Source organism: Battus philenor, unplaced genomic scaffold (genome assembly GCF_028537555.1).
Source record: "Battus philenor isolate CCGP_79_NKW_IND1 unplaced genomic scaffold, ilBatPhil1.0.hap1 SCAF_1, whole genome shotgun sequence".
Classification (NCBI taxonomy): Eukaryota; Metazoa; Arthropoda; class Insecta; order Lepidoptera; family Papilionidae; genus Battus; species Battus philenor.
Genome location: NW_027181661.1, coordinates 9,044,116 through 9,069,565, shown reverse-complemented (window position 1 = coordinate 9,069,565; position 25,450 = coordinate 9,044,116). Strand labels below are relative to the sequence as shown.

Here is a 25,450-nt window from a genome sequence, read left to right as displayed (position 1 = left end):
ATACCTGCCTACCAGGCAAGGAGACCAGTCTAAGTATTGGCATGCAAGTAACAAGGCGAGTTACTATCCAACTTACAGTTACTCTCCACGTGTAAATGGACCTTTATACGCTATTTTTTTATTTTAGGTTAACGTCAAATGTTTGAGTGTTTTAATTTTTCTCAGTTTTATAGCGAAATAAATTGTAATTTCTTTCCTTTTTCTTTAATTTTCTCACTTTCTCTTAGTGAAATCATGGAAAAAATCTCTCGAACATTGCATTTAGCAAGAGATATTCTAAATCAATTTTATTTATTTACATACAAATGTAACGGTTTAAGAGCCATTTTTTCATAAGATCCAGATTAGTTTTAGACCCGATTTTCTTTGATATTTAAAGTTACCTACAAGTTTTACAAGTAATTATAAACAGTAAATAGTGTTTACTAAAGGTATGAATAATAAAAAATATGTAGATGTATGTTAAGAAATTTATTTCCTAACTTGACTGTTAGTCGAACTACTGTTTTGACAATAATATTACAAAGACAATTTCATTTGTTTTTTCACTATGCAATACATACAATATGGTTAATTTATAAATATTTAATTATTAATTCTAATTTACTAACACGTTTTATTACTGTTTTGCCTTCAATGTTATTCATATATTATTTTATTTGTTACTCTTCAATTAAGTATTCAATACAAAGATTACAATTATATTTAAAACATTTAATTTACTTTTATTGATTAATTAGTCACATTGTTAAATTATAACGCCTTAACTGCATAGATTATGTCTTCTAAAATGTCAATAAATTAAAAAGCAGTGTTATATCTATATCTAATTTACATATATATAATTTATGCATTTAAGTAACTCTGAGGTATATATAACAACTGACGTCATCTTTTCACTGTGATGAAATTACAACCATTTTGTAAACTTTTTTTAATATGCAATTTATTACTCTTCTAGAAGTTTCTGTCTAAGACCTCTGTTTAAATAGATAGTCACGTTTATTTATTTGCAGTTTTAATTGTTTCCCTTGTTCCTGTTATACTCATTGTAGATATCACGAAACATATCGCGGCAGTTCATTTTAACTTTAAGTTTTGAGCAAAGCAAAAACACTCCTGAAAGTTTCCTGTGCAGGGAGTATATCTCTTCGGGAGGTGGGCACAGCCGATGGGTGAGGATTGTCGGCACTAAAGCTTGAATGCGTCTCGTTGTCTGTTGTGTCCCAAAGTCAAACTCTCCAGAACCCTCACTCGTGAACACCTCGCCCATTATCATCACCGTGTCGACATGCGTTTCTTCCATTATCTGGGACAGTGAGGGTTTAAGTTTAAAGTCAGTTATCAACACTGTAGTCTAATCGACAACAGTTCATTTCTTACAGAATTCTATAATTATAATTTGCACTTATCATGTGAACCGAAAGACGTCCACTACTAAGCATAGTCCTCCTTTAAAGATCGCCACTATAGCAGGTCTTGCGCTGCCCGTATCCAGCGATTTCCCGACCTTACTATTTTTATATGTCCTCCTATTGGGGAGCCTTAATAATGTTATTATATTTAAGTAAAAGACAAATAAAAAAACCGGGCTTGAACGTTCATCTATTAAAATTTTATTACTGTTCAGTATTTTTTTTGCAATAAAGAATATACTTATTTAGAATGAGAATCGAGTGGTGAAAGGGTCTGACTAATGATGAGAAAACGTTGATAAAAATATCTGGTAAAATGAACAAAGAGAATTGAGATAAATAGAAAACATACTTTAGACTCGTAGCCCGTGAGAAATTTCAAATCGCGAGACATCCGTAAAATGGCATCGCGGTCACCATCCGATGCCGCTTTGATGATCTCGATGTATTGATCCATAAATTCCTTGGAATATTCGCGAGTTGCTCCGAAATCGAGCAGTATGACCTGAAAGATTTATATTATAATATTTAAAAAAATATACAGGGTGGTTGGATATAGTTGTTAAAGCTCTAAAGCGGTGATTGCATAGTTAAGTCATTTCCTGTTAAATATGGTACAGTATATCCAAGAAATTAATAATTTCAGCAATAATAAATAAAGTAATGAATAAATAGTAAGAAAATGCGTTTTCAATTTCGAGTACTACACATTTAAATTAATAATTATTTACTATCTATCTTTGTTACTTTGTACTGCCGGAAGATGCAAAGTAAATTATTATAACCTATTTCAGTGTTCATTTTAAATATGTAGAGTGCAAATCGATGGAAGATATTTAAATTTAGATCAAATGGGCTATATATTCACTCCTTTAAAGCTTTTACATGTTTATCAATTGTCCTGTATAAATGTCATTTGTCACTTTATATATATATGTATATGTACACACACACACACATATATATATATATATATACATATATATATACATATATACATATATATATGTATGTATACACAATATATATGAGCAATAAACAGACAGACACAGAAAATAGCTTTTTCATTGAATTTATCTATTCATCATCATTTCTTTCATATGACATCCGCTGCCAGACATAAGTTTCCATCAATGTCTAATAGTACCAGTAGCAGACAGCCATCATACACTAGCTTCTGATGACCTTTATGTGTGAATGTCCTATGCTGCATTTTCAGGTCCGTGCTTTCCAGAACCTTAAAGCCCCAGAGGCTAATTAGTACCCCATTAGAAAACCTTCATAAATAATTCAACAATCAATATTTATTATTTCCCACACTTGACATTAAATCAAACAGTCTGCACAATTAAACGTGTTGCCAACCTGCTTATTGGTGGTGTTGTAGAAGAAATTAGCCCAATTAGGATCCGTCTGCATACATCTCAGAACGAACATCTCCCGTAGACACAGTTGCATTATCTTGTACGCAATGTCACGGCGTGTTTCGTATGGCGCGTCGAATAGCTTATCCAATGGTGTGCCGTCCACTAACTCAGTTGTCATTACTTCCGCTGCGCAAAGATCGTCTGAAACAAAAGAGTATACCCGTGTAATTCAAAATTTTCTTTACTAAAACTAACAATCCAAATGCCACTGCCAAAAGCAGAATAATAAACCGTTTTATACATTTTTCAACTTTATACCAGTTTTTCATCATACAAGTATAAAGCAAATATTTATAGGTAAGAAAATATGGAAAGATTTAGAAATAATTCTTGATCCATAGTCTTTTTAATTGCATATAAATGCAAGCAACAATCATGGCGATATTTAAACAGAGATAAAATATATTTTGTTTATATTTAAGTGTGATAATAAAAGATATTGTAGTAAAAAAAAATACATGTAGGAACAATATCATCTATCGCGGGAAGTCGGCTATCTTTGGGGAAGGCATATGTTTTGCAGTGAGCGTCCTTCGGCTGATACGATGATAAAGAATATATTTGTATTCATATATATATTATTCATTACATTATTCATATGTTTAAAGAAATTTAAATATAAAAACATAAAACCGTTCTTACCGATAACTTCAGGCACAAAATATTCAGGATACGGAGCAAGCAGACGTTTGAACTTCCGCGTGCATTCCGCCTCGCGGATGTAATCTACCTCCCACGCCAGTTCCTTTTTAGCAACTTCCACTATGTTATCAATAAACATCCCCTTCGGGAACACATTCCATACCTGGTACAAAAGTAAATGATATGAATTGATGGTGAACTGCGGGGAAATAAAACAAATGTAGCAATAGATATTGCACTCAATTTTTAACGAGAAAAACAAAGGTTAGACACCAAAATGAATTTATGGGCCCCTGCAAAATATACAAATAATTATTTATTTTATGAGCGAACTAATAAGTTTATAACCAGCTTATTGTTTATACTAAAATTAAAAAAAAATTGTCCACAACTTTAAAAAGTTATCCTTTTTAACAATAGAAAATGTGCTGAAGTTCCCTCCACTAATCAATCTCTGTTCTTTAACGATCTTCATAGTAGTGATCGTGTTAGCTCGAGAAAATTAACATATCATTCGATACTAACAACTGTTCGAGTAGAGGTATCTCCTTCATATACCCTCGAATTTGAATGCACACACTGATTTAAGTAACAGCTTAAACCGAGATCTCATGGACTTTTGTGTCTAGTAACTCCATGGAGCGTCTGCCCAACCCACCCATGGTTGTTGACAGGCTCTCAATACAATGTAATAATGTAATGACTAGAGACGAGATTTCTAATGCTAAGCATGTGAGATAAGTTACTGTAAAGAGGTTTAGGCTAAAACCTTAAATTTGAAAAGTTGCAAATGCCAACTGGCAAACGGCAATAAAAAACAAGAAAATAATAAAATAAAAATTAAACCTGTATGATATTACCTTTAGTACGCCAACCAAGTTGTCAATATCGCTGTTAATTCCCATTGCAACACCTGGATATTGTACCTTCATAGCCACCTCCCGCCCATTATGAAGAACAGCCAAATGCACCTGTCCTAGTTTCATAATTACATAAATCAGACACGTCAAACTGCTTTGTATGAAATGAAGATAGTAATAGATTATAGCCAAATAATAGTCAGAAATAAGGTTTTCTGCAATAGAATCAAGGCGACCGACGTAGTTCTTAGAATTGCTCTTCTGAAGTAGCAGTGGTCAGGGCACACGGCCAATGCAACCGACGGCCGAAAGTTTCCCGAGTGGCGACCACGAACTCCTAACTGCGGCGTGGACACTACCCCCACTAGGTGAGCAGATGACACAGATCAAGAGCAATTCATGAATATGGGCAATGCAGAACTAGATATTGCAGCAATCTTTCAGAGAGACCTCCCAGTGGATGCCTATATGCTGGTATGATTATAATGATTATAAAATAATTCTAAATCCACAAGCTAAGTCTAAGCTAAGTCTTGCCGAAACTTATAGGAAGTTGTTTCTGAGAGCAAAATTATGACTTAAAAATAGTGGAATATCTGCAGAATTCGCATGATAATTATTATCAATTTTTCTACTTCTAATAATTTTCGCATTTTATATATATAGATAGATATATATAGGAATAGTCCTACCAAAATGTTTTTAAAAATTAAAATAGTAAGTAAGTAATTTTAATAAATTTACATTACATAAACACAGCATCCACGATATTTTTGTTTAGCCGTAAAATCAAAAAGTTTTCGTCAACTAACCAATAGATGCAGCTGCAAACGGTTTCTCTTCAAAATTCTGAACGCGATTGCGCCAATCAGGACCCAACTGAGAACTCATCACCTTTTCAACTTGCCAAGTGGGCATAAAATCTGCAGACTGTCGAACACGTTCAAAAATTTTTTGTAGCTCTGGTGATATCATAGTGTCATCTTGTATACTCAATAGCTGTCCCAGCTTGAGAGCTGCACCTGTTAAAGAGTATAAAACATTAATCCAAATGAAGAACTATTTCAATCTTTTTAGTCATTAAAACAAATATAGAATAAACAAGCAGATGTTGAAATTAAACTTCAAATATTTGATGTGTATTTAAATTTTATCTGTAGCCATACATATGTGGTAATTTCCAGAATTCTCAAAATTGACAGTCTTGAAATGCTAAAATGCAATTGCAGTATTAAACCTTTGCTCTCAAGAATGTTTCCGCACAGACTAGCCAGCGACTCAAGACCTTTCGGAATAAAGTTTGATGAATTTTCTACCTCCAATATAAAATAATTACAAACACAACTTTTATATTTTAGTATCTTGACATCTTTACGAACATAATTTCTTAATCTTTAGTCTTTGTAATTTTGTTTAATTTGATATTTTACAAAATAATTGCTGTGATGTATGCCTGGGTTTTTGGGACCAATATTACAGTAATATATAGTTTGATGTCTTTGGGCATGTTGATTTTGTTGAGAGCAGATTTTGCAACATTTAAGCGGATGTTTTTAGAATTTCTAAACCCCCAAAAAATTAGTTTAAGCCACCATTTCAAATATTCAAACTTCAATTTTTCTAGACCCTTTACTGCAAAGATTCAAACTTCCGACCTTTTACTGTGGCTGTCAAGTACATACTGAGATCGAAAACCAATCCGGTTTATGGTTGTACAGTAATTTCGGTAAAGTTACACCTGATTTTAAAGGGACATCATTTTAAACTTAGATAGATTATACAAACAGAGTTTAGTAACCTGCATTGAAAGAACAAAATGTATACAATTACCTGTACATATAAAGTAACCACAGCGAATGAAGTGGTGAGCGACAGTCACCTCTTGAGTTGCAGCAACAAGCTGCATGGTGAGAGAGAATCACCTTTTGTATGCAAAGGGTTAATATGGTTATGTATATATTGGTACTTACCTCTTACTTTACACAGTGTATCTACTATTCTTTTGGCATTAGCTGGTGATAAGAAAGCATTATTTGATTCATCTACTTGTCCAGTAACAGACTGAATAGTGTTCCGAGCATACTGTGCCACTGTGCCAACTCCCAAGCCAGCAGCTAGTGAACCAAAAGAAATCATTCTTCCAATGCGCGATGAGGGAACAACCCGTGCCTTGGAATTTTCACTGAGCTAGTAATGATAAAAGTAATAGATAAATAACTAACAGACAACTTTTGGTAGTAAATAATTACAAAAAAGTTACAAAGTATTTTTAATAAATGATGCATAATTAATAACTTATATTTTTTCTATCTCAACAACTAAAAGTATGTGATATTATTGTGAAATAGGAAACAATTTATTTATTTCTTTTGATGATTAACCTGTAATTGATAGATAATTATGCTAAACTGGCTGTAACTGGCACTAAATGCTAAAGTATACTCACAGAAACTCGGATCTTCTTCTTGGCAACAGGTTTTGGAATTGTTTCATTCATACTGCTCTCTATCACAGTAGATAATTTTACATCAGGTGGCCCAGTATTAGATTTTCGTATGTTAACATTTTTGACACCAACTTTCATTTGAACTTTTTCTAGTGGAACCTCAAAATCTTCATAAGAGGTTGAAGGTTTTGGCTCCAAGTTTTCTTGCACTTTTTTAAGACTTTCAAAAGTCTTATCAAATTCATTATTCAAATGATCAATTTCTTCTTTCAAATGTTCATCCATAGTAGATTTGTTTTCTGTAGTTGTATTAAAATAAGGAACACTCATTGCAGCATATTGTTTGAATCCATGTAAAACAACAAATACTCTTTCAACTAAATCAGTAGTGAATTGTGCATTTGGTTTAAAGCTTTTTATCGGGTTAGTAGGACAATTCTGCAAGAATGGCCTGATGCTTGAATTACTCCATACAGTTCTAGAATTTTCCTGTTGTAATTTAATACTAGCTTCAGCTACATGCCGTAGTCCCTTTATTACCCCAAGTAGATCATTAATATGTGACATAGTCTGAAAGATGAGCGGTAATTGAGTTAATGAATTTTATTTTGTTAACCGAACTATTGTTTTATGAAAGCAGTGATATTATATATAAAATAGAAGAAAATTAATAATGTTCATGACCATATTTATAAGTATATGCATGATACAAAGCCCTAAATAAATATTGCATAATATTAAAGAATTATATTTAGTAGATACTTTTTATTGTAACATTAATTATCTGTTAAACAATTATTATATATACGTTTAAAATATTTTCTAGAGGGGTGGACACTAACCGTATGGTTTACACGATTGAGTCATAAATAAAATAAAATTGCATAAGATATTCCACACGGAATAGTGTAACATAAGTACTAAAATTCTTTATATTTTCAATTTAATGGTATAATGTCAATGTCATCATTAGTTGTACAGTGTGCTGAGACAAAGCTGTAAAAAACACGAGAGCTCATACTGCCAATGCTTAGATTTAATGTTGGTTTAAAATTTTTGGAAATTTATGCTCTATATTTTTGTTGGTCAAAACAAGCCGAATTATTTTATTTCAATGATGAACTCTGCTATAAAATTATGCATTGATGTTTTTATTATTAGAATATATTAATGTAACTGTTTTTGAATTTTCGAGATGACTACTAAATTTATTTAAGATCTTTCTTTCTTAATTTATTTTTAATGAATTAACATTATAAATAAAGACAAGTACAGACCAATTACTTATTTATTTCTTATATTCATTTGATTCTTTTAGATTATTAACACACTAAATTGTCCAGGTTATTCATATAATTGTAGCATATGCCATTATATTTTAAATATATAAATTTATTTTGTACGGTACTACAATATGTAATTTTTTATCGTTAACACGGGCTTAATATATAAAATGTAATTTATAAACCTATATGTTAAGTTAATAGGAAAATCAGATCATTTTCTAAAACAGAAGTTAAAAAAAACTAAATGGACGTTATGATATACCTTAAATATATAAATACATGGAAAAGCATTATTTAACTCTATTTTATTTCGAAACTAAATATAAAAAAGAATGATTTTTACTTGTCTAGGTGACAACTAAAAATCATATAGTACACATTGTAGCTACCATTTAAATGTTCACTCAACGTGCCGGAAAGACTCGTTAAGATCATACGAGCCTTCTTGTCGAACTGCACTTTCCGCTATCGAGCAGAAGGCGTCTTCTCTACTCCCCGCCCCATCCGAGCAGGCGTCCTTCAGGGATCCTGCTTCTCTCCGCTACTCTTTCCGTTATTCACTAGCGATATACCTACCAAGAGATAGCAAAGTCCAACTCGCGCCGCCGACGACGACGACGCACTCGAAACCAATAGTAAAGCGCGCGCATTAATTTTGCGTCACCTCTAAGCCACGGCCTAGGCGAGTGGTTTAGGAAATGGAGAATAGACGTTAATCCTGACAAAAGCCAGGCGATTATTTTCTCCCTCAGACGACAGACCCCCCGAGCACGCAACCCTTTCACTCTTCAACCGTCCTATTCCTCGAAAAGATTCGGTCAAATACCTCGGGGTCACCTTCGACTCAAAATTATCATTCAAACAACACATTCGACAGGTCAGAAATAAAGTCTCTTACATCCTCAGCAGGCTTTACCCCCTCATTTGCCCCTTAAGCAAACTGCCCCTTAGGCACAAGCTGCACTTGTACAAAACTTGCTTAAGATCAGTTTTCTCTTACGCGAGCGTTGTATTTGCGTACGCCGCTCCTGCTAACCTCAACACTACAAACGCTCCAAATTCGCTTCACCCCGATAGCAACTTAGACTTAACTTAGATTAGTTCCAGCGCAATGTAGACCGTGGAGGTCTACGTGACCTCAAACTCCCCACGATCTAAGAATTGTTTGGAACTTGCTCAAAAACTTATTTTGAGTCGGCTTCTGCACATCTCAACCCCCTTTTAGCTAGCGCCTCACGCTACTCCCTCCGCACCTCAGTAAAGACCAAGAGACGTCCTAAAGACGTACTCCTTACGCCCATCAGGTCATCAGGGTTCCCACAGAACCGCACCCGCTGCAGACACAACGCACAACCACTGCACCAAACACTACCCACTACGTCACAACGCCCGTTTTTAGAGAGCGACCGCCCAGCCTTAGGGCTAACAGCATTAAGATCAACAGAGGAAAAGCAAGTTAATTGTTCATATTTTATCCGCCGCAAGAGTTCCGACCGACGTCTTCCGGACAGACGATGATTTCGAGCAAGGGCTGAAATGCAACAGGACCATAACTTAATCGCGGCGCGACAGTATGAACTTACAATTTTAATATTCCCGCAGGTTTATAAATAGCACTGTAATTATGACAAATACAAGCAATCCGTAAAGGCGATCCGTATGGAATAGTCATCCAATTGTTTTTTTTTTATTTATTTATTTTAACTTTTACAAGCATCCCATTATTTGTACTTAGCCAGTTTATGTAGTAAGTAGTTATTAAATTAATATATTTTGATGCCAACGACATATTTATTTTATTAGTACGTATGTATATTTATTGTAAAATATGTAGGCTCATTGAAATTAAATTGATTGCTGTGGTCTTCTCACAGTAAGGAAATAAAATCTAATAATGATGTACAAGATGTGTACTTGTTAATAAATAGACAACAATGAGGATTAAAATTATTTAATTGTTCACAAACACCAATATTCAATTAAATTAGTTACATATACATTAAGATTAAGAATATATATTTGATCCAGTATTAATAAATTACATTTCATGCTTATTATAATTAACTTTAATTGATTGATTCAAAATATGTAATTTTGACTTTAATATTTTTTAATTATTATATACCCTAACCGGCACAATTAGAACACAAAAAGGTATTTTTTTTTAAAGTTTTTGTAAATCTTGACAACTAGTTTTTATTAACGTGTATGTACTCTCATAATACATATAATATACTTTAAAAATTTCACACTTTTTAAGTGCGGTGACAGGTTTCATGGTTCTTTTAAGAATTTGCTAACACCGAATGTACTAATCATTTGTGACTGCGGATCATTTAACTGTTTGGTTTCAATAGTGCATTGGAAACTTTTAAAAAATCTACCTTTTTTGTGTTACCCTAATTGTGCTGGTGTATGTATAATATTAAAACTGTGTGCAGAAGTTACAAATAAATAGCTATTGATTGTTACTACCAAAACAATTTGGTAGTAAGAATCAATAGCTTCTAACATGGGTAACCCCATACAACAACAAAAAATGACTGTAGTTTATTTAATGGTATGGTATTATTAATCTACCATAATGTATATTTGTTATAATTCAACCGTTTCTTAAGGTTTACTTGACATTAATGAACTATTTTTTTGCTTAAATGAAATCTTGGAACATTAAAGTTTGTAATATTATCTCACAATAAAAATTAAATTTAAGGAACATATTACATCTCATGATTAATTTTCCTTTAAAAATAATGTTTTTTAATTAGGTGCAAGATAAAAAGAAAATTATCAACTGTATAATATGTTACAATAGTAGTAAAACTTTACTGCTATTGTAACATATTTATTTTAATATGTGAAAAGTTATACATAATAATTGAAATAATCATTCATAAATAATTAAAATTTTAAATAAAATCTATTTATAAACTGGTACCAGTCAAAAAAATCAACATTAATATGTCAAAATCCTGGAAAATAAAACTTTAGAAATAATAAAGTAGAAGTTTACTTCTACTTTAATAAAATCATTCTTAGTCCCTGTTTGTAGATATACCATCCATTATCCTCATAAATTTTTCTTCTGGTAAAGGTGTGCAATGGGTAGTCACAAAATCATGCATATATTTGGAAATCTGCAAAAAATTTTTAACATCTCAAAATCTATAAACATTTAAAAGTTACCAACAATACTATAAAAAATTTGCAAATAATTTTTATATTAAACATATGTAGCATTTGCTTATTTACTCTATTGACAAATTTTATTTAACCATTTTTATATTATTCATTTAAGATTCAATCATATTGAAGTGTATGATTATGATAAAGTTGATTGTTCGAGTAAAATATCTACAAAATGCAACACAATAATTATAAGCCTGAAGGTGGTGTAAATAATACAGAATAAAAAAAGTACCAGTTTCAACATCCTACGATCACTCTCTCCAACTTCGCAACGTTCCAATGCAGCCCTTTGTGTACTCAAAAGATTGACATATTTTTCCAGTATAGCTAACTCTTCAGTGGATACATCTGGGTATCTAGCCTCAATTAGCTTTATTAAAAGATTATTCCCTCTATTAGTCTGGACATAACCTTGTCTGAAAATGCCACAAGGAAATTTATCTACAATTGTAAATATAATATATTTAGAGAATATTATAAAGAGGTTAGAGAAATAATAAAAACCAGTAAAACGGTTACAAGTGGCAAGATGTTGATTATTGCCACCAAATTCCTTCTTCAGACTTTTTGATATTTAAGTAATGTGTTCATCAATATAAATACACTTTTTTACACAAATCTACTGTTCTAGGTCAAATCTCTAAAAACTATATTTTAATTCTACATAAATATGCATTAAAATCTTAAGTTTTATGTAGATTAACCAAAAAAAGGATGATAATATTAGAATAGTACTAAAATGCTAACTGAGGCTGTTAATATTGAAGAAATTCTTCAAACCCAAAATTGTGATTGTAATTTAATTGTTTTTGATACCAAAATGACAATATGTGTTTATTTAATATGAATATCATAATTTTATATTTCATCGTATATTTTACAAAAACCCATTTATATATTTATATTTTCAAGAGCTTTTACAACTTATAAGATTAGTTAAGTTGTTAAACATGTCTTTAAAACTATGTCACATGTATTTTATACAGTATATTTGTTTGCACGCTTTTCTGAGGAATATATCTAGTACATAAAAATAAATGTAGGTGTATAGAACTATATGTTTCTATAATACCTTAAAGCAATCACTTCATCTTTAGTGCGTCTTATAATTTGGACTGGTCCATTGTACTTCCGTATCATTTGTGCAATGTTTAAGTCAGCATAAGAACGCACAACTTCTTTAACCAACAGTGCCCATGAAGATGGCATTTGGTTTTGAGCTATCGGCAGAAGGTCATCGAAAGTTGCATCTAATACCTGTTTTGTAAGTTATAATATCATATTAATACATAAAATATGAAAATAAATCTCAAAATGAGATCTGTAAGAATTTCTCAATTTATATTCATAGTATTTATTACCAAAGCCTTGACTTCTGGATAGGTAACTGCTGCCCAAGTTGCTGTGTAACCTCCAATGCTCCATCCAAATAAGACTATATTTTTAATTTCAAAACCTAACTCATTAATTGCATATTGCATCACAACATCAATAGCATTTTGTTCTTGAGATGGAAAAGGTGTTCCCTAAAACATAGATAATATAAATTTATATAGAGATATAAAATCTTCAATATATAGATATAAAAGAATCATATAAGTGCAAGTAAAATAAACTTATAATATAAAAATTTATAATGTTTCATCATAATTTCCAGTTTAATCAACTTTTTCTTCAAATAGTTTCTTTTAATTCCGTTGAGACAATAATTTTTTTTTTTACTTTAGTAACTAATTAGTAAACTACTGTTTTTCATAAGTTTGTATTAAGGAGACCTGGATTAATCCATTATATCTTTATTCTCAAGGTTAACATCAACTTTAAGACAAGATTTTGAAGATTGGTAATAATAATGTAAAAAATCATTTTATTGATCATTGTTACTTCCGCTAAAATAGAAAACTTACAGTGCTTCCAGCAAATCCTGGATGGTTCCATCCTAAAGCGGAATAACCAGCCTTTATAGGTGTTGTCATGATACCAATTTCATAGAATCCTGAGTTGCCCTCACAACATATAACCAAAATGTTTCCTTTGTTTGATAACTGTCTGTTATCAACAAACATTGTATCTATAGAGTTGCCATCAGCACTAATTAATTTTGATCTCTTTCCATTAAAATGTTCTACAAGTTGAGCTCTGCCTGTTATCAAAAATCGCCCTAAAATTTAAATATTATTAAAAATATACCATACATGTGACCATATATGTGAGAGAAAAACTTAAAATCCATTTATTATAACTTACATAATGAAGTTTGAATGAGAGTTAGAGTGCCCGGGTAAATAAGTCTGAGTCCAAAACTGTGGACCGCAGCATATGCTAATATTTGAATTGTTGCTTTTTGATAAGTTGGCAAATTAGGGTTTGCACATTGAGTAAATGGGCTAGTTTGAAGCCATTTCCTGCTAAAAAGGATTAATAAATATCCATTCACCTTTTATATATTTGACAAATAAAAGATATAATAAATTTTTACCTTTTTATTTGAGGCACGGAATAAGAAACTGGCCACTTACTAAATTCAAAGTCATATTTCCTAATAGATTCTAAATAAGTTTTACGGTCAGCAGTTGTATTATTCAAAACATTCAAAAACTCTACATATTGTGCATTCAAAGCCCTACCTAATGCTCGTACAATTAATGATAAAGCTAGAAGCCAGCCAATTCCAACAAATAAGGGTGTTATAGATTGAATTTTTTCTGTGGTATACAGGCCTTTTCTATAAATATAGAAACCAATAAATGGAGAAGTGTATTTACTAATACTAGTCACTGTTTTAACCTGAAATGATAAATTAAATATTATGATTTTAATAGAAATTATTACATTAATGTTCAATGTAATAATTTAATGTAATAGTAATTGAATTACTTACAGTTTTAATAACTAAATCTCCCCACTTTTCAAGATTATTTGACTGGTAAAGAACCTAAAAAAAACTTTGTTAATTTAGGTTTTCTACTTCACATAATTAATTATAACAGTAGACGCATGGATCTTAATTATGTGGGTGTATATTTCTATCTAATATACATCAGAAAATATCAAACTTATTTAAATTAATTGAAAAAAGAACTGTCAGAGTAAGTAAAAAATAAAGGAATAAGACGAAGAATCAATAGAAACTATTGCAGACAGGTATACGATAAGATTAAATAAATTTAGAACAGTTTCAAGAGTTCGAAATAATAACAAGATGTAATGGAGCTGGACTGGACTAATCAATAAAAAGGACAATTAAATATTATGTTGGTATCAATTGAAAATAATTTTTCTTGCTTTGTTTTTCATTTGAAGTTTAATAATGTTATAATTTAATTCTTCATTACAAGGAAAATAAATCATGTGGATCGATATAAAATATTTATTATAAGATAAACTTACATCATGTAGGCCATCTCCGTGTTTTTTAAACAAGCGTGGCGAAAAAAGGCTAAGAAAAGTTAATTTGAACATAGCAGAATTATAACATTTAATGTTGTTGTAGCCACTTTATTATTAATTATTATATCGACATCATTGTAATTTGTAACGCCAGGTTTTCTTTTTTACTGAGGGCTGTACTTGCTGCCTTTTTGCCAGTGTATAAATTATTATTATTTAATCATTTTTAAAATATTAATAGGTATTACTTTAAAAATACTTACGTTTTTATTTAAAGAAACATGAAATAATTTATAGGTAAAATAATTAAAATTTTAGAAAAGTGTTATCAACAAATTTATCCAAATTAATATTATTCGTCACTTTTTATACACTTTACATATTTCTTTCTTACATTTTATGGGTTCTAAAAATTATTTTAATCAGTTCAATAGAAAAATATTAATATTAAAATACATTTTTCAAATTTATTGATAGATCAAGCAACCCTTGTTAATTTTATTGACTTATGGATGAAGTTTACTCAAATCACATTAACTTTCATGTACTTGCTTGTAGAACTGTAGTTATAATTTGAGTTACAATTAACCTGTGTTTGTGAATAGTCATGAAATATGATGTTTGTTGTAAAAAATATATGTTTTACACTTTTGTTTACTGCGATTATTGTAGCTGGACGAATACACAAGTTGCCGCTCACAGTTAGTGATTTTATATTATTTCGTAAATATATTAACATATTTTACTGAAACTTTATGTACTGTGCTTGTGTCTCTTATTGAAAAATATATGAATATCACAACACTTATTAGCTGCAGTTATAATAAAATTATTATTGTGTACTTTCTGTGGTCTATTTGTTTAATATTGAATTGAGATAATTCTAATGGATTACTATTACTTTTCAGGATGATGAACGTCATTATGTGGACTTGACGACATTTGGGTTCTTCCAGGGCGGCGTCTTAGATGTTCGGATGATTAATTTTATGTTGCCTACTGGTTCTGTTTCAGGAGTGGTGAATAACTGTTAATTTTTTTACATTTTGTTTATTAAATTTTATAACAATTTGTACATAATATATATGTATAACATATTAAATATGTAAATATTGTATAACATTTATATATTTTACGTTCATACATATTTTCCATTGATTTATAATGTTTATTATTTATTAGGCTTGTATTTAATTATAAACAAACACTATTTATATCTATATATTACATTTGTCCTAAAAACCCGTGATATCATTAAGTTTATAATAAATAATCCTTTGTCTGAAATTGACCTAATAACAGGTGGGTAAGTACCCACCTGTTATTAGCAGACCATATAACTAATCATTAAGTTAATAATGAGCAATTATTCTGTTCATAAATTTTGATTGTTTAATAATATTGGGTATGCATTTAAATTAAAAATCCCATGTTAAAGAGGCTGGATAAATTTAAAGGATATTTATTAGGACTAGTTGTTCAAATTGGTTTAAATGTATATATAAGGAATAGATTAAAACTCATTTCTTGAGTAATAAATGTAAAAAAATTACAATAACATTTTAGAATTATGTCCCAACAAAAACATATTCAATTAAACTATAATTATAATCCTTCAGACAGTTAATATTTTATCTGAGTTCATAACAACTTTTATATAAATAAATGTTCATAAATTGTCCAAAAGTTGCAATTTTCAATATATAACATTAATATTTTTTTTAGTATGGATTCACCCTTGACAGAACCGCAAATGATGCTATTAATCACTATCTTGAGGCACATTCTCAAACATGTTTCTTGAAAGAAAGCAATAACAGTATTGTATCGCCACAACATCCTGCAATTGTTTTTTTGAAAATGGATTTTGTTAATTTGAGGTAAATAGTTTTCTCATACATAATGTTGAAGCTTACTGCAAATTATTTATAAATAATATTATTTGAATTGTAACTTTACAAACCTTTTAGGAAGTGCAGGTTTTACTTCATGACATTGAAAAATTTACCTTTTATGTAATATTTATTGCTTCTGTTTATTGTACCATTTATTGCAAGCGAACAATATGTATGTTACCTGTTTTTTGTGTAACTTTTTGATGCTTTGCTCTGTTACTTTTTGTGTAGTACTTGTACTCAAGCGAAATGCTTTATTTGAGTTATAAGCAAAACGAAGGATTTCTTTCTTTTCGGTTATCAATGAAGTAAATACTTCTAATTTGAGAACTAAATTTGTTTGAAATACTTTTTGACTATGCTGGTGAAACTAAAACATGTTGTCAAATCTATTTAGCCTTGGCTGAAAGTATCAACACCCTAATAAAATAAAATTATGTTATATTATCTTAAATGATAAATAAGGGTTTTTAGACATAAGACATCTCTGTCACAAAATATGAAAATTAGTAAAATTGTTTGTCAGTATTGTTTTGACCCCCACTGTTATAAGAAGCTGTTGGGTGTTGTTTTATTGTAGAGACAGTTTGTCTTATGAAACATGAGTTTAGTAGGGAAGCTCTGTTACAAATCCAGATGCTAAATGAACAGAGTAAGTCACAAGAAGAGATTGCCAGATTAGTGAACATTTTGAAAAGTGCTGTGCAATTAACTGTTAAAAGATTTGCGAAGACTGGTTTACATGTAATGAATACAGGCAGAAGTTGAAAAAGTCCTACTGATCGCTAGGTCAGAAAACTTCTATGTAACACATTGAAATACCACATAGACAAACATTTTCTGTGCTTGTTGCACCTCGAAAGTCACCAGACTGAGGAGAAGAATCATAAAAGCTGGCCTAAAAGGCTACAAAGCCAGAAAGAAACCCTGGCTCTCCAATAATAATATAAAAAATTGTTAAGACACTTATTTGGAATCAGTGTCATTTGATATTAATTGATTTTATCAGCACTGCCAGTTTAAATCTCAATCTCTAACATTTTCTTATCTGTGTGTGTTAATTTAATTGTATTTTATAACATAATGGTTCAAATATTTCAGTAGAAAAATTTTAATTAGTTAAAATAAATAGATCTTTAATTTTTTCCTTAACCCAATAAAAAGTGTTATCCAACAATTTTAGCATAAGCATTGAAAAGTGGTTTTTGTAAATTTACCTTTATTAAGTATTTTTAAAAAAAAATTTACTGCAGGCATTAATAATATGTAATTCTTATATGATAATTATATTAAATATTTATTCTCATATTTTCTTTTAAAAAATATTGGCAGTCCAAATTAGTAAAATTTTGGAATGTCAATAAGAAGTAAGTAGCAATAAGTAATGTTTTATTTTTCATATAAGTGTTTATGAATATTTTACAGAGAATACCTTGTGTTTTACTGAACATATCATGTCTGTTATCTGTTTTTCTTTAGATTAAATATAACATGCAAAGGTGAAGTTACTGCTCTACATTTGTATCAAAACAGGACTTTGATACCAACAGATCGCATAAAAAGACAGTCTCAATATTTGTTTATTAACAGAAAGAGGAGAAATCCTATTGGTAATCTTTCATTTACTTTTTATACTTCTTAAGATGAATAAATTTAGGATTACATATTTTTCAGATAAATATTTTAAAATTTAATAAAACACAACTGACTGGTATTTATTGTTTAGATTATACTGAAACACTATGTATATAAACTTAATTTTTTTAACTTATTTAAAAAATATTATACAGGCTAAGTAAAATTGTTTACTTAATGTAAAATAAAAATTAGTTATCCAACAAATCGTTTATTTACATATTTCATGTGGGGAGTTTGTTTATGTAAAAACCGTATTATTATCTTACAGGTTTTGAAAGGATCGATAATAATTATGTAACTCAATGTTCAAACGCAGTCCTTCCGATCACTAAAGAAACATGGAACGGTTATGATTATTACAACACCAGTGTAAGTTTACACTTTAAAAATATTAATGATTTTGTTTAAATTTGTAAATTTGACCTTTTTAAAAAAATACTGCTGTAATATACTAACATACAACTACAAAGCTGTTAATTGTTTTAGTTTGCAATGTATGTGGCATCTGACAAAGAGGAAGGATTATATAACTTATATTTTCATAATTGCCCTGAGAAAGATAATGCACCTGCTATAAATGTCATGGTGAGTAAAAATTTATTTTAGTATAATCTGTTATGTATTTATAGATTTAAAAATGCCGTTAATAGAGTGGGGTTACCACAATAATGAGAATTCATAGATACTTCTTAAGAATTTATGTTTGTGTGAATTATGACATAAATAATTGTCTTTTTCATTAAAAAATATAGTTCTTTAGTATTCGGTTTAAATTTTCATATTAAGAGAAGAATTATGAAATATCCATTTTATAACACAATATTTTAATAAAAATTATATTCAATATTTTTTCTCTATTTCATTACAGTTAGAAATTTATGAAAGCAATGATGGTAACTTCTTATCTGCGGGAGAAATGCCTCTGCCGGCACTGTACAGTATGATGTCTATAATATTCATTTTGAGTGCTGGCTTTTGGACTTTTATATTGAAGACAAGTAGACATCCTGTTTTCAGAATTCACATTATCATGTGCATTTTAGTATATCTTAAAGCATTTTCATTAGCTTTCCACGGAATTAACTACCATTTCATTCAGACACGTGGTGAACATGTTACTACTTGGGCCATACTCTACTACATAACTCATTTGTAAGTACAAGCTATGTTGTCACTTGATTTCTATGTATGAGTTTAAAAACTAGATAATAATTAAGTTTTTTTTAAAGGTTAAAGGGAGCTGTATTATTTGTAACAATTGTTCTGGTGGGCACGGGATGGAACTTCATCAAGCATATACTTGCAGACCGTGACAAGAAGCTGTTTATGATTGTTATACCTCTTCAGGTACTTACATATATTGATTTGTCATATATTTACCTAGTAAAAACTATAACAAAGCTCAATAAAAAGAACAGTTAAAGTAGGACAAAAAGATTTATATTAATTAATATGTTAAATGATTTAAAAAGGTTAAGGACTCATAGACAGGGGCTAGATCTTGAGTTTCATATTTACCCAGGGATTGTAATGTTGGTTTATTATAGAAAACGCTTTTGTATAAAAATTAAGGGATATTAATGGGCAGGTGTGATGAATAATTATATCTGCTTGCCCAAGTGAGACCACAAACAGCATCTGCTTGTGATCATGTTAAAACATTCAAAAATTGAATCTTATATTAATTTATGTCTTAGTGAAAAACCGCCTCCATATTTTCTATTTATTAAAGTTGTTTTAGAAAATGGTCATTAAAGTATAAATTTGTAATCATCCTGACATGCTGTCTGACTTCTCTTGTAGTCCTTGTTTAAACTATGGTTAGCTTCTGGTAGACTAACTGTAAGGCATAATTTTTACATGTAAATTAATTATTTTGGTAAAAACACAGCACTTGATAAATACTTTGCAGTAATTATAAAATGCAATTTTCATGCATCTTGTCTTGTTATATCCGCATAGAAATAATTATTTACAATATTTTCAAATCATGTTTTAAAGATGTTTTTTACACAATTCATATACAATTAGCATGGTATATGTAATTTGGAACATTGATAATGTTAACGGTTCGATGTTAAAGGTTGTAGCGAATGTGGCAGAGATAATAATTGCGGAAAGTGAAGAAGGTGCTGTTGAACATAACGCTTGGCATGATCTATTCATTTTTGTTGATTTGCTGTGTTGTTGCGCCATATTGTTCCCGGTCGTCTGGTGAGTTTTTTTTTCATTGAATTTCTTATTATTTTAAATTTATTTGACAAAGCTTTACAGTACATAGTTGTCTAAGCCAAACATTAAGAATAAAACTAAAAAATTTCTTGTAATTTTTCAGTTTCAATTTTACGTGTCAATAAATTTATTTTATTATATATAAATTCACATGATGTAAAAAAAAATTTTAGGTCAATTCGCCACTTGCAAGACGCATCGAGCACCGACGGAAAGGCAGCGATAAATTTGCGTAAACTGAAGCTTTTCCGTCATTTCTACATAATTGTCGTGTGCTACATATATTTCACTCGGATCATCGTGTCCGTACTTAAGGTGAGTTCATATATATCTTTATGCGAATAGGCTTTTACACGCACATTTGAATTGTCAATAATTAGTGATTTACCACCGGTTCGGAATGCTGATCTGAGAAAAATCGACTAGAATCTCTGCAGTTGCTCTATTTAAATTATTTTTTTTTACAATAAATTTGATAATTTTAGATATAAATAATATAAAGTATAAATATGGTCGCGGAAAGTAGCTGGAAGCGACCAGCGCATGACCGATCATCATGGTGATCACTGGGGGAGGCCTGTTCCTTACGGTAGTCGTATATGTGCTGAAAATAAGTAAAATAAGATATAATTAAAAATGGAGTTAAATTATGGCAGTGATTGGAATAAGACAAGCCTGTTTGGATTGCCACTAACGATATGTGTGTATGCATTTATACACATCGTCCGTTATTTAAGAAGTAAAACATAGCTTTGTGTCTAATGTTATTTGGATTTAAACTATCTCTCAGACTTTTATTATATTAACTAAGCTTTGCTTAAATTTTTTTTTAAATAGTGTTTCTTACGTAGTTTAACATTTTAGTTTTTGACAAGAATAAGATAAATAGAATGATGTACAAATGCCATTTGTATTAGGTTTTTATCTAATAAATAGATGTTTTAATTTATTCTGTGATCTATCATCGTGACTACAATTTTTTCCATCTATAAATAGTGTAGTGTAGTGCTTTGGTAAAAATATGAAAAGAAATATTAAGTGACTAAGTAGACACTATCTGGACGTTCGCACGTGACAACATTTGACGATACAATGGTATTTATATACAAGAGAAAGTTATTATTATATCGTGATGTTATAACGCTTGATATAATTGACAGATACTGGTTCCATTCCGATATTCGTGGATCGATGAAATGTCACGGGAAATGGCAACCTTTGTGTTCTTCGTGATGACGGGGTATAAGTTTCGACCGGCGGCAGCCAACCCGTACTTCACACCCACACAGATCGACGATGATGTTGAACCACAAGTGTAAGTATTTAATTATACATGCAAATATATATTTATTCTTTTACATATAAGACAAAACTTTCATGTTTATTTACAAGTATCTTTTCAAATATAGGGGTAAAAACTTTAAAAGATTTATATACAAATGCATAAAATGATCACTCGGATTTTTTTCTTTTTTTGGAATGGGACAAGTTAATAATTTCTAGCAGTACTGTCAAGTCTACAGAGACAGATAGTAAATTATAATTAATCATAAAATTAATCCGTATATAATTGTATTGTTACTATATTATCATTACGTTATTTATTGTTTCTGAAACCATTAATTTGATGTAGTACGAGGTATAGTAGATATGATATAGGTGTATGATATACATTTAGTGACCACTTTAGAGCTTTAACATTTATACCCAATCAGGATGTATCTGTATACTCAAATGTGCCTCGATATACAGGGTTATTTATGATGAGATATTCTATTATCAATTAGAATTAGTTAATGATATGAAAAACTTGTGAAGATGACAAATATAATAATAACGTAATCTTTATTATACGGATTAGCCTGGTAGTGAGCATCATTCGTGTTTGACTTTATCAAAGAGAACTGACAAAAGAAAATCTTTGTGCGCAGTGTTATTAAGCAATGAAATTATTTTCTTTAGATTATCCGATATCGGCGTACTGGAAGGCGTAACACGGGTACCGAACAGAGAGAAGAGACGAGAGGACATGCAACCGCTGATGCAGGAAACAAACTACAACTCGGATTAGTTAGGTGAAGATAGGTGGCCATAATTATTTTGCGAGAACCTTTAACCATCAAAATTAATTTTCAAAATGATTCTAAAATTGTTGTTTATTATGGTAATTTATATTCATATATATAGGATTGACTTTTGAACTATTGCTGGCTATACGGTATGGTTGTATTGTACATTACTTCCCTTTACATTATAGTTTGACATAAAATGTTTGGGACCGTTCATAAAATACGTCATCTGATATTTCACTTGTATTGACCCCTCCTTTCGTTGGCATACGTTTTCTTTCTCGACCTTGGAAATATAACATTATGCAACTTGCCTCCTGAATATAGTGAATAATCACACAATAATTATGATTTAAATTAACCAATAAATATTTTTTAATAAAAAAACTCAAATAATTTCTTAATTGTTTAATCCATTAAAGTATCTTAACGGTGACTGCCACGTTTTCTCAACACTAAACTATCCCCCTTCTTATAAGGAACATATTTTATTAACGACCTCGGTAGTTTAAATTAACTTACACTTTTCTGTGTCTCATGATGTTAGTTGCATAATTATATGATTAATGAGTTATAATACATTATCTTGTTTAGAAAGTCAATTTTTAATGTTTAATTCGTGTCATTTTGCGTTTAGATCTAAAATATATATCAATGTAAAATATAGTCGAGATCGATATACGGTTTAGAGTAATAAAAATGGCTCCATTTTAAGTAGCTGACTTATCAGAGCTTCATTCATAATCAGAGCCCTTGCATTCCTTTGGTGTCTTTGCTTGAAGCCAATTAGCTTCCATGTGACGCATATAGTTGAGTCAAAACATAAAAATCCTTTTAGTCTGTAAGATAGATGCAAACTGGAAGATCTGTTTGCTTTGTATCGACTTTTAATAGTCGTAAATAATAAGAAATCTTAATTAATTTCTACTATGTATATAACGCTTTTGTATCATAGAAATATGAAACAAAAGACTCATATCACCGAAATTTTAATGTAAATTGTATAAATATAAAAAATACATACTTCAGAATTATTAATTAGTAATTTTGTGTAATTACAGTAACTTTAAATTTACCTTTACGGTTTTTGGGCATAAACGGCTCTTCTTTTACTTATCTTCATTATAAGCCATAGAATTGCAATGTGCCAATGTATATACAAATGTATACTTCTCTAAATCACTCTCTGTATTCTATTTCACGTGTTTGGCTCAATGAAATGAAACAATAAAATTTTTACTTCACATTAAATAAGCTATTGACCAATTTGTAGTTATGGTAGGGTTGTAACTATGTAATCGTCTAAACTGTACTTTAATTCATATCAATTTAATGATAGCTAATCTCAAGGCTGGTTTTTTATACAATGAAAGTTATGTTAGACCACATCCGCTGTTTACAGAGATTGGTAGGAGTCATTTACTTAGTCTGGCCATAAGCTCTGTTACCAAGAAAATATCCGATAAAATATATATAATAATAAAATTTTGTATATGACTACAGAGTGAAAAACATATGTTAACGTATTAAACTGGTAATGTCTACCCTCAGCTTTAAAGCACGCTTTTAACGGTCAGGCTATGCGTCGATGCATTAAAGAACGGTTTCCATTGAAAATTTGATCATTGCTGCCAGGCTAATGTTCGAAATTCAAATTAATGTTTTTTAAAATATATGTGAACGACCAGTAACAGAATTTATGGCTAGACTACGTACATATACTACATTATTACAAATGTAAATATACATACACCAGTTCCAATTCACCAAAGAGTATCAATACTAATTCAGAAACAAATAAATGAGTGACATGAGTAAGTTATTTAGGTTCGTATAGGGCAGATTTGGATGTTATTAAAGTAACCTGAATTCTCTATGGTTTCTTACAAATTTTTTAAAAATAAAATGCAATGTAATATATATAACAATTCTATATAACGAGACTATAAAATGTCTGGTTTTCATTATCACTATTGAAAATATAAATGTATTGTCACATTCTTAATTCAAACATGCAGTTTTTAAGACATTTTTCGAAATATATTGCTGTACGAAAATTAATTGAATAATCTATATTGAAAATAATCTAATTGTTTTTCTTTTATTTAATATTAACAAATTTCATTTAGTTTGACATCGATACTAAGTTATTAATTTTCTTAATTCTACATGTTTTTCATTCATAGGCCATATACTAGATGTTTGTCATTGAAATAATGTATTTCATTTATTACATGCAGTGGTTGTTTATTTACAATTTTTGATTAATATTATTGTGACAAACGTTGTGATAATTTTCGAGTTTAAAAACCTGTATATTTTATGCTGTTTGTATAGAAAAGTAAACGTTTATTAGATCAACTAAAATAATTGCATATATTTTTATTGAATTGTCATTATTCGCAAATTTATTATATCGTTAAGACATTTTCCTTGACATTTTGAGTATCAAGTTGTCAATTAAATTAATTAGGGTTTATATTTTGAACAGAGTAGGAAACTATCTCAGATTCATTTCTTACATTGTTTTATCTTGGGTATAAATATATATATATATATATATATTATATATACTATTGCAAACAGTACATATATATTTATAGGTTTAACGATTAAGTTAGCGTAAATATTTAATTTTAAATAAGATAAGCTCTTTCAGGATATCCCTTTTCTGTTACATTCAATAGCAATATTTAGAGGAAACATTGTATATAACGGAATAAAATCACAAGATATTTTACGACCATAGCAATTTCTTCTACAATTTTTTTTTGTTTGATTAGTGACGGTTTCATTAAATTAGAAATATAAATCGATGTTTAATTTTCAATCAAACTATAAACTTAAACGAAATTTTTATTTTAATATAAAGGAGAGTATAGTACCTAATTTTCAATTAATTCTATCGTATGTATAAGTTATCGTTTATCACATATCAATACATATTGCTTAGGTAGACAA

General features: G+C 29.9%; 3 protein-coding genes across 5 annotated transcripts; 1 reads left to right on the top strand and 2 right to left on the bottom strand.

Annotated features, from left to right (window-relative positions):
- Nucleotides 1-621: 621 nt before the first annotated feature.
- On the bottom strand, nucleotides 622-7,721 carry Coq8 (ubiquinone biosynthesis protein COQ8, mitochondrial). Of its 2 annotated transcripts, none has more exons than XM_068761442.1 (9): nucleotides 7,633-7,721; nucleotides 6,791-7,360; nucleotides 6,315-6,531; nucleotides 5,157-5,366; nucleotides 4,345-4,460; nucleotides 3,485-3,647; nucleotides 2,781-2,983; nucleotides 1,768-1,920; nucleotides 622-1,309 (listed from the first exon to the last, which is right to left on the bottom strand). In XM_068761442.1, the coding sequence occupies exons 2-9, from the start codon at nucleotides 7,355-7,357 to the stop codon at nucleotides 1,019-1,021; spliced, it is 1,920 nt and encodes a 639-aa protein (XP_068617543.1). In that variant the 5' UTR covers nucleotides 7,358-7,360; nucleotides 7,633-7,721; the 3' UTR covers nucleotides 622-1,018. The 2 variants fall into 2 exon arrangements, with proteins under 2 accessions (XP_068617543.1, XP_068617551.1); XM_068761450.1 differs by having other exon boundaries at nucleotides 6,791-7,089; nucleotides 7,633-7,678.
- A 2,354-nt stretch (nucleotides 7,722-10,075) lies between these two features.
- LOC137933511 (phosphatidylserine lipase ABHD16A) lies at nucleotides 10,076-14,796 on the bottom strand. 2 transcript variants are annotated; one of them, XM_068777471.1, is made up of 9 exons: nucleotides 14,656-14,796; nucleotides 14,147-14,200; nucleotides 13,745-14,052; nucleotides 13,513-13,673; nucleotides 13,173-13,426; nucleotides 12,627-12,791; nucleotides 12,338-12,522; nucleotides 11,498-11,681; nucleotides 10,076-11,213 (listed from the first exon to the last, which is right to left on the bottom strand). In XM_068777471.1, exons 1-9 carry the CDS (start codon nucleotides 14,725-14,727, stop codon nucleotides 11,112-11,114), a joined length of 1,485 nt encoding a protein of 494 aa, XP_068633572.1. In that variant the 5' UTR covers nucleotides 14,728-14,796; the 3' UTR covers nucleotides 10,076-11,111. The 2 variants fall into 2 exon arrangements, with proteins under 2 accessions (XP_068633572.1, XP_068633580.1); XM_068777479.1 differs by having other exon boundaries at nucleotides 13,513-13,670.
- A 382-nt stretch (nucleotides 14,797-15,178) lies between these two features.
- LOC137926031 (protein GPR107) lies at nucleotides 15,179-25,020 on the top strand. Its single transcript, XM_068769598.1, has 12 exons — nucleotides 15,179-15,356; nucleotides 15,564-15,674; nucleotides 16,381-16,535; nucleotides 18,030-18,160; nucleotides 18,457-18,557; nucleotides 18,675-18,773; nucleotides 19,057-19,340; nucleotides 19,418-19,535; nucleotides 20,272-20,402; nucleotides 20,594-20,735; nucleotides 21,581-21,735; nucleotides 22,383-25,020. The coding sequence occupies exons 1-12, from the start codon at nucleotides 15,270-15,272 to the stop codon at nucleotides 22,489-22,491; spliced, it is 1,623 nt and encodes a 540-aa protein (XP_068625699.1). The 5' UTR covers nucleotides 15,179-15,269; the 3' UTR covers nucleotides 22,492-25,020.
- Nucleotides 25,021-25,450: the final 430 nt, after the last annotated feature.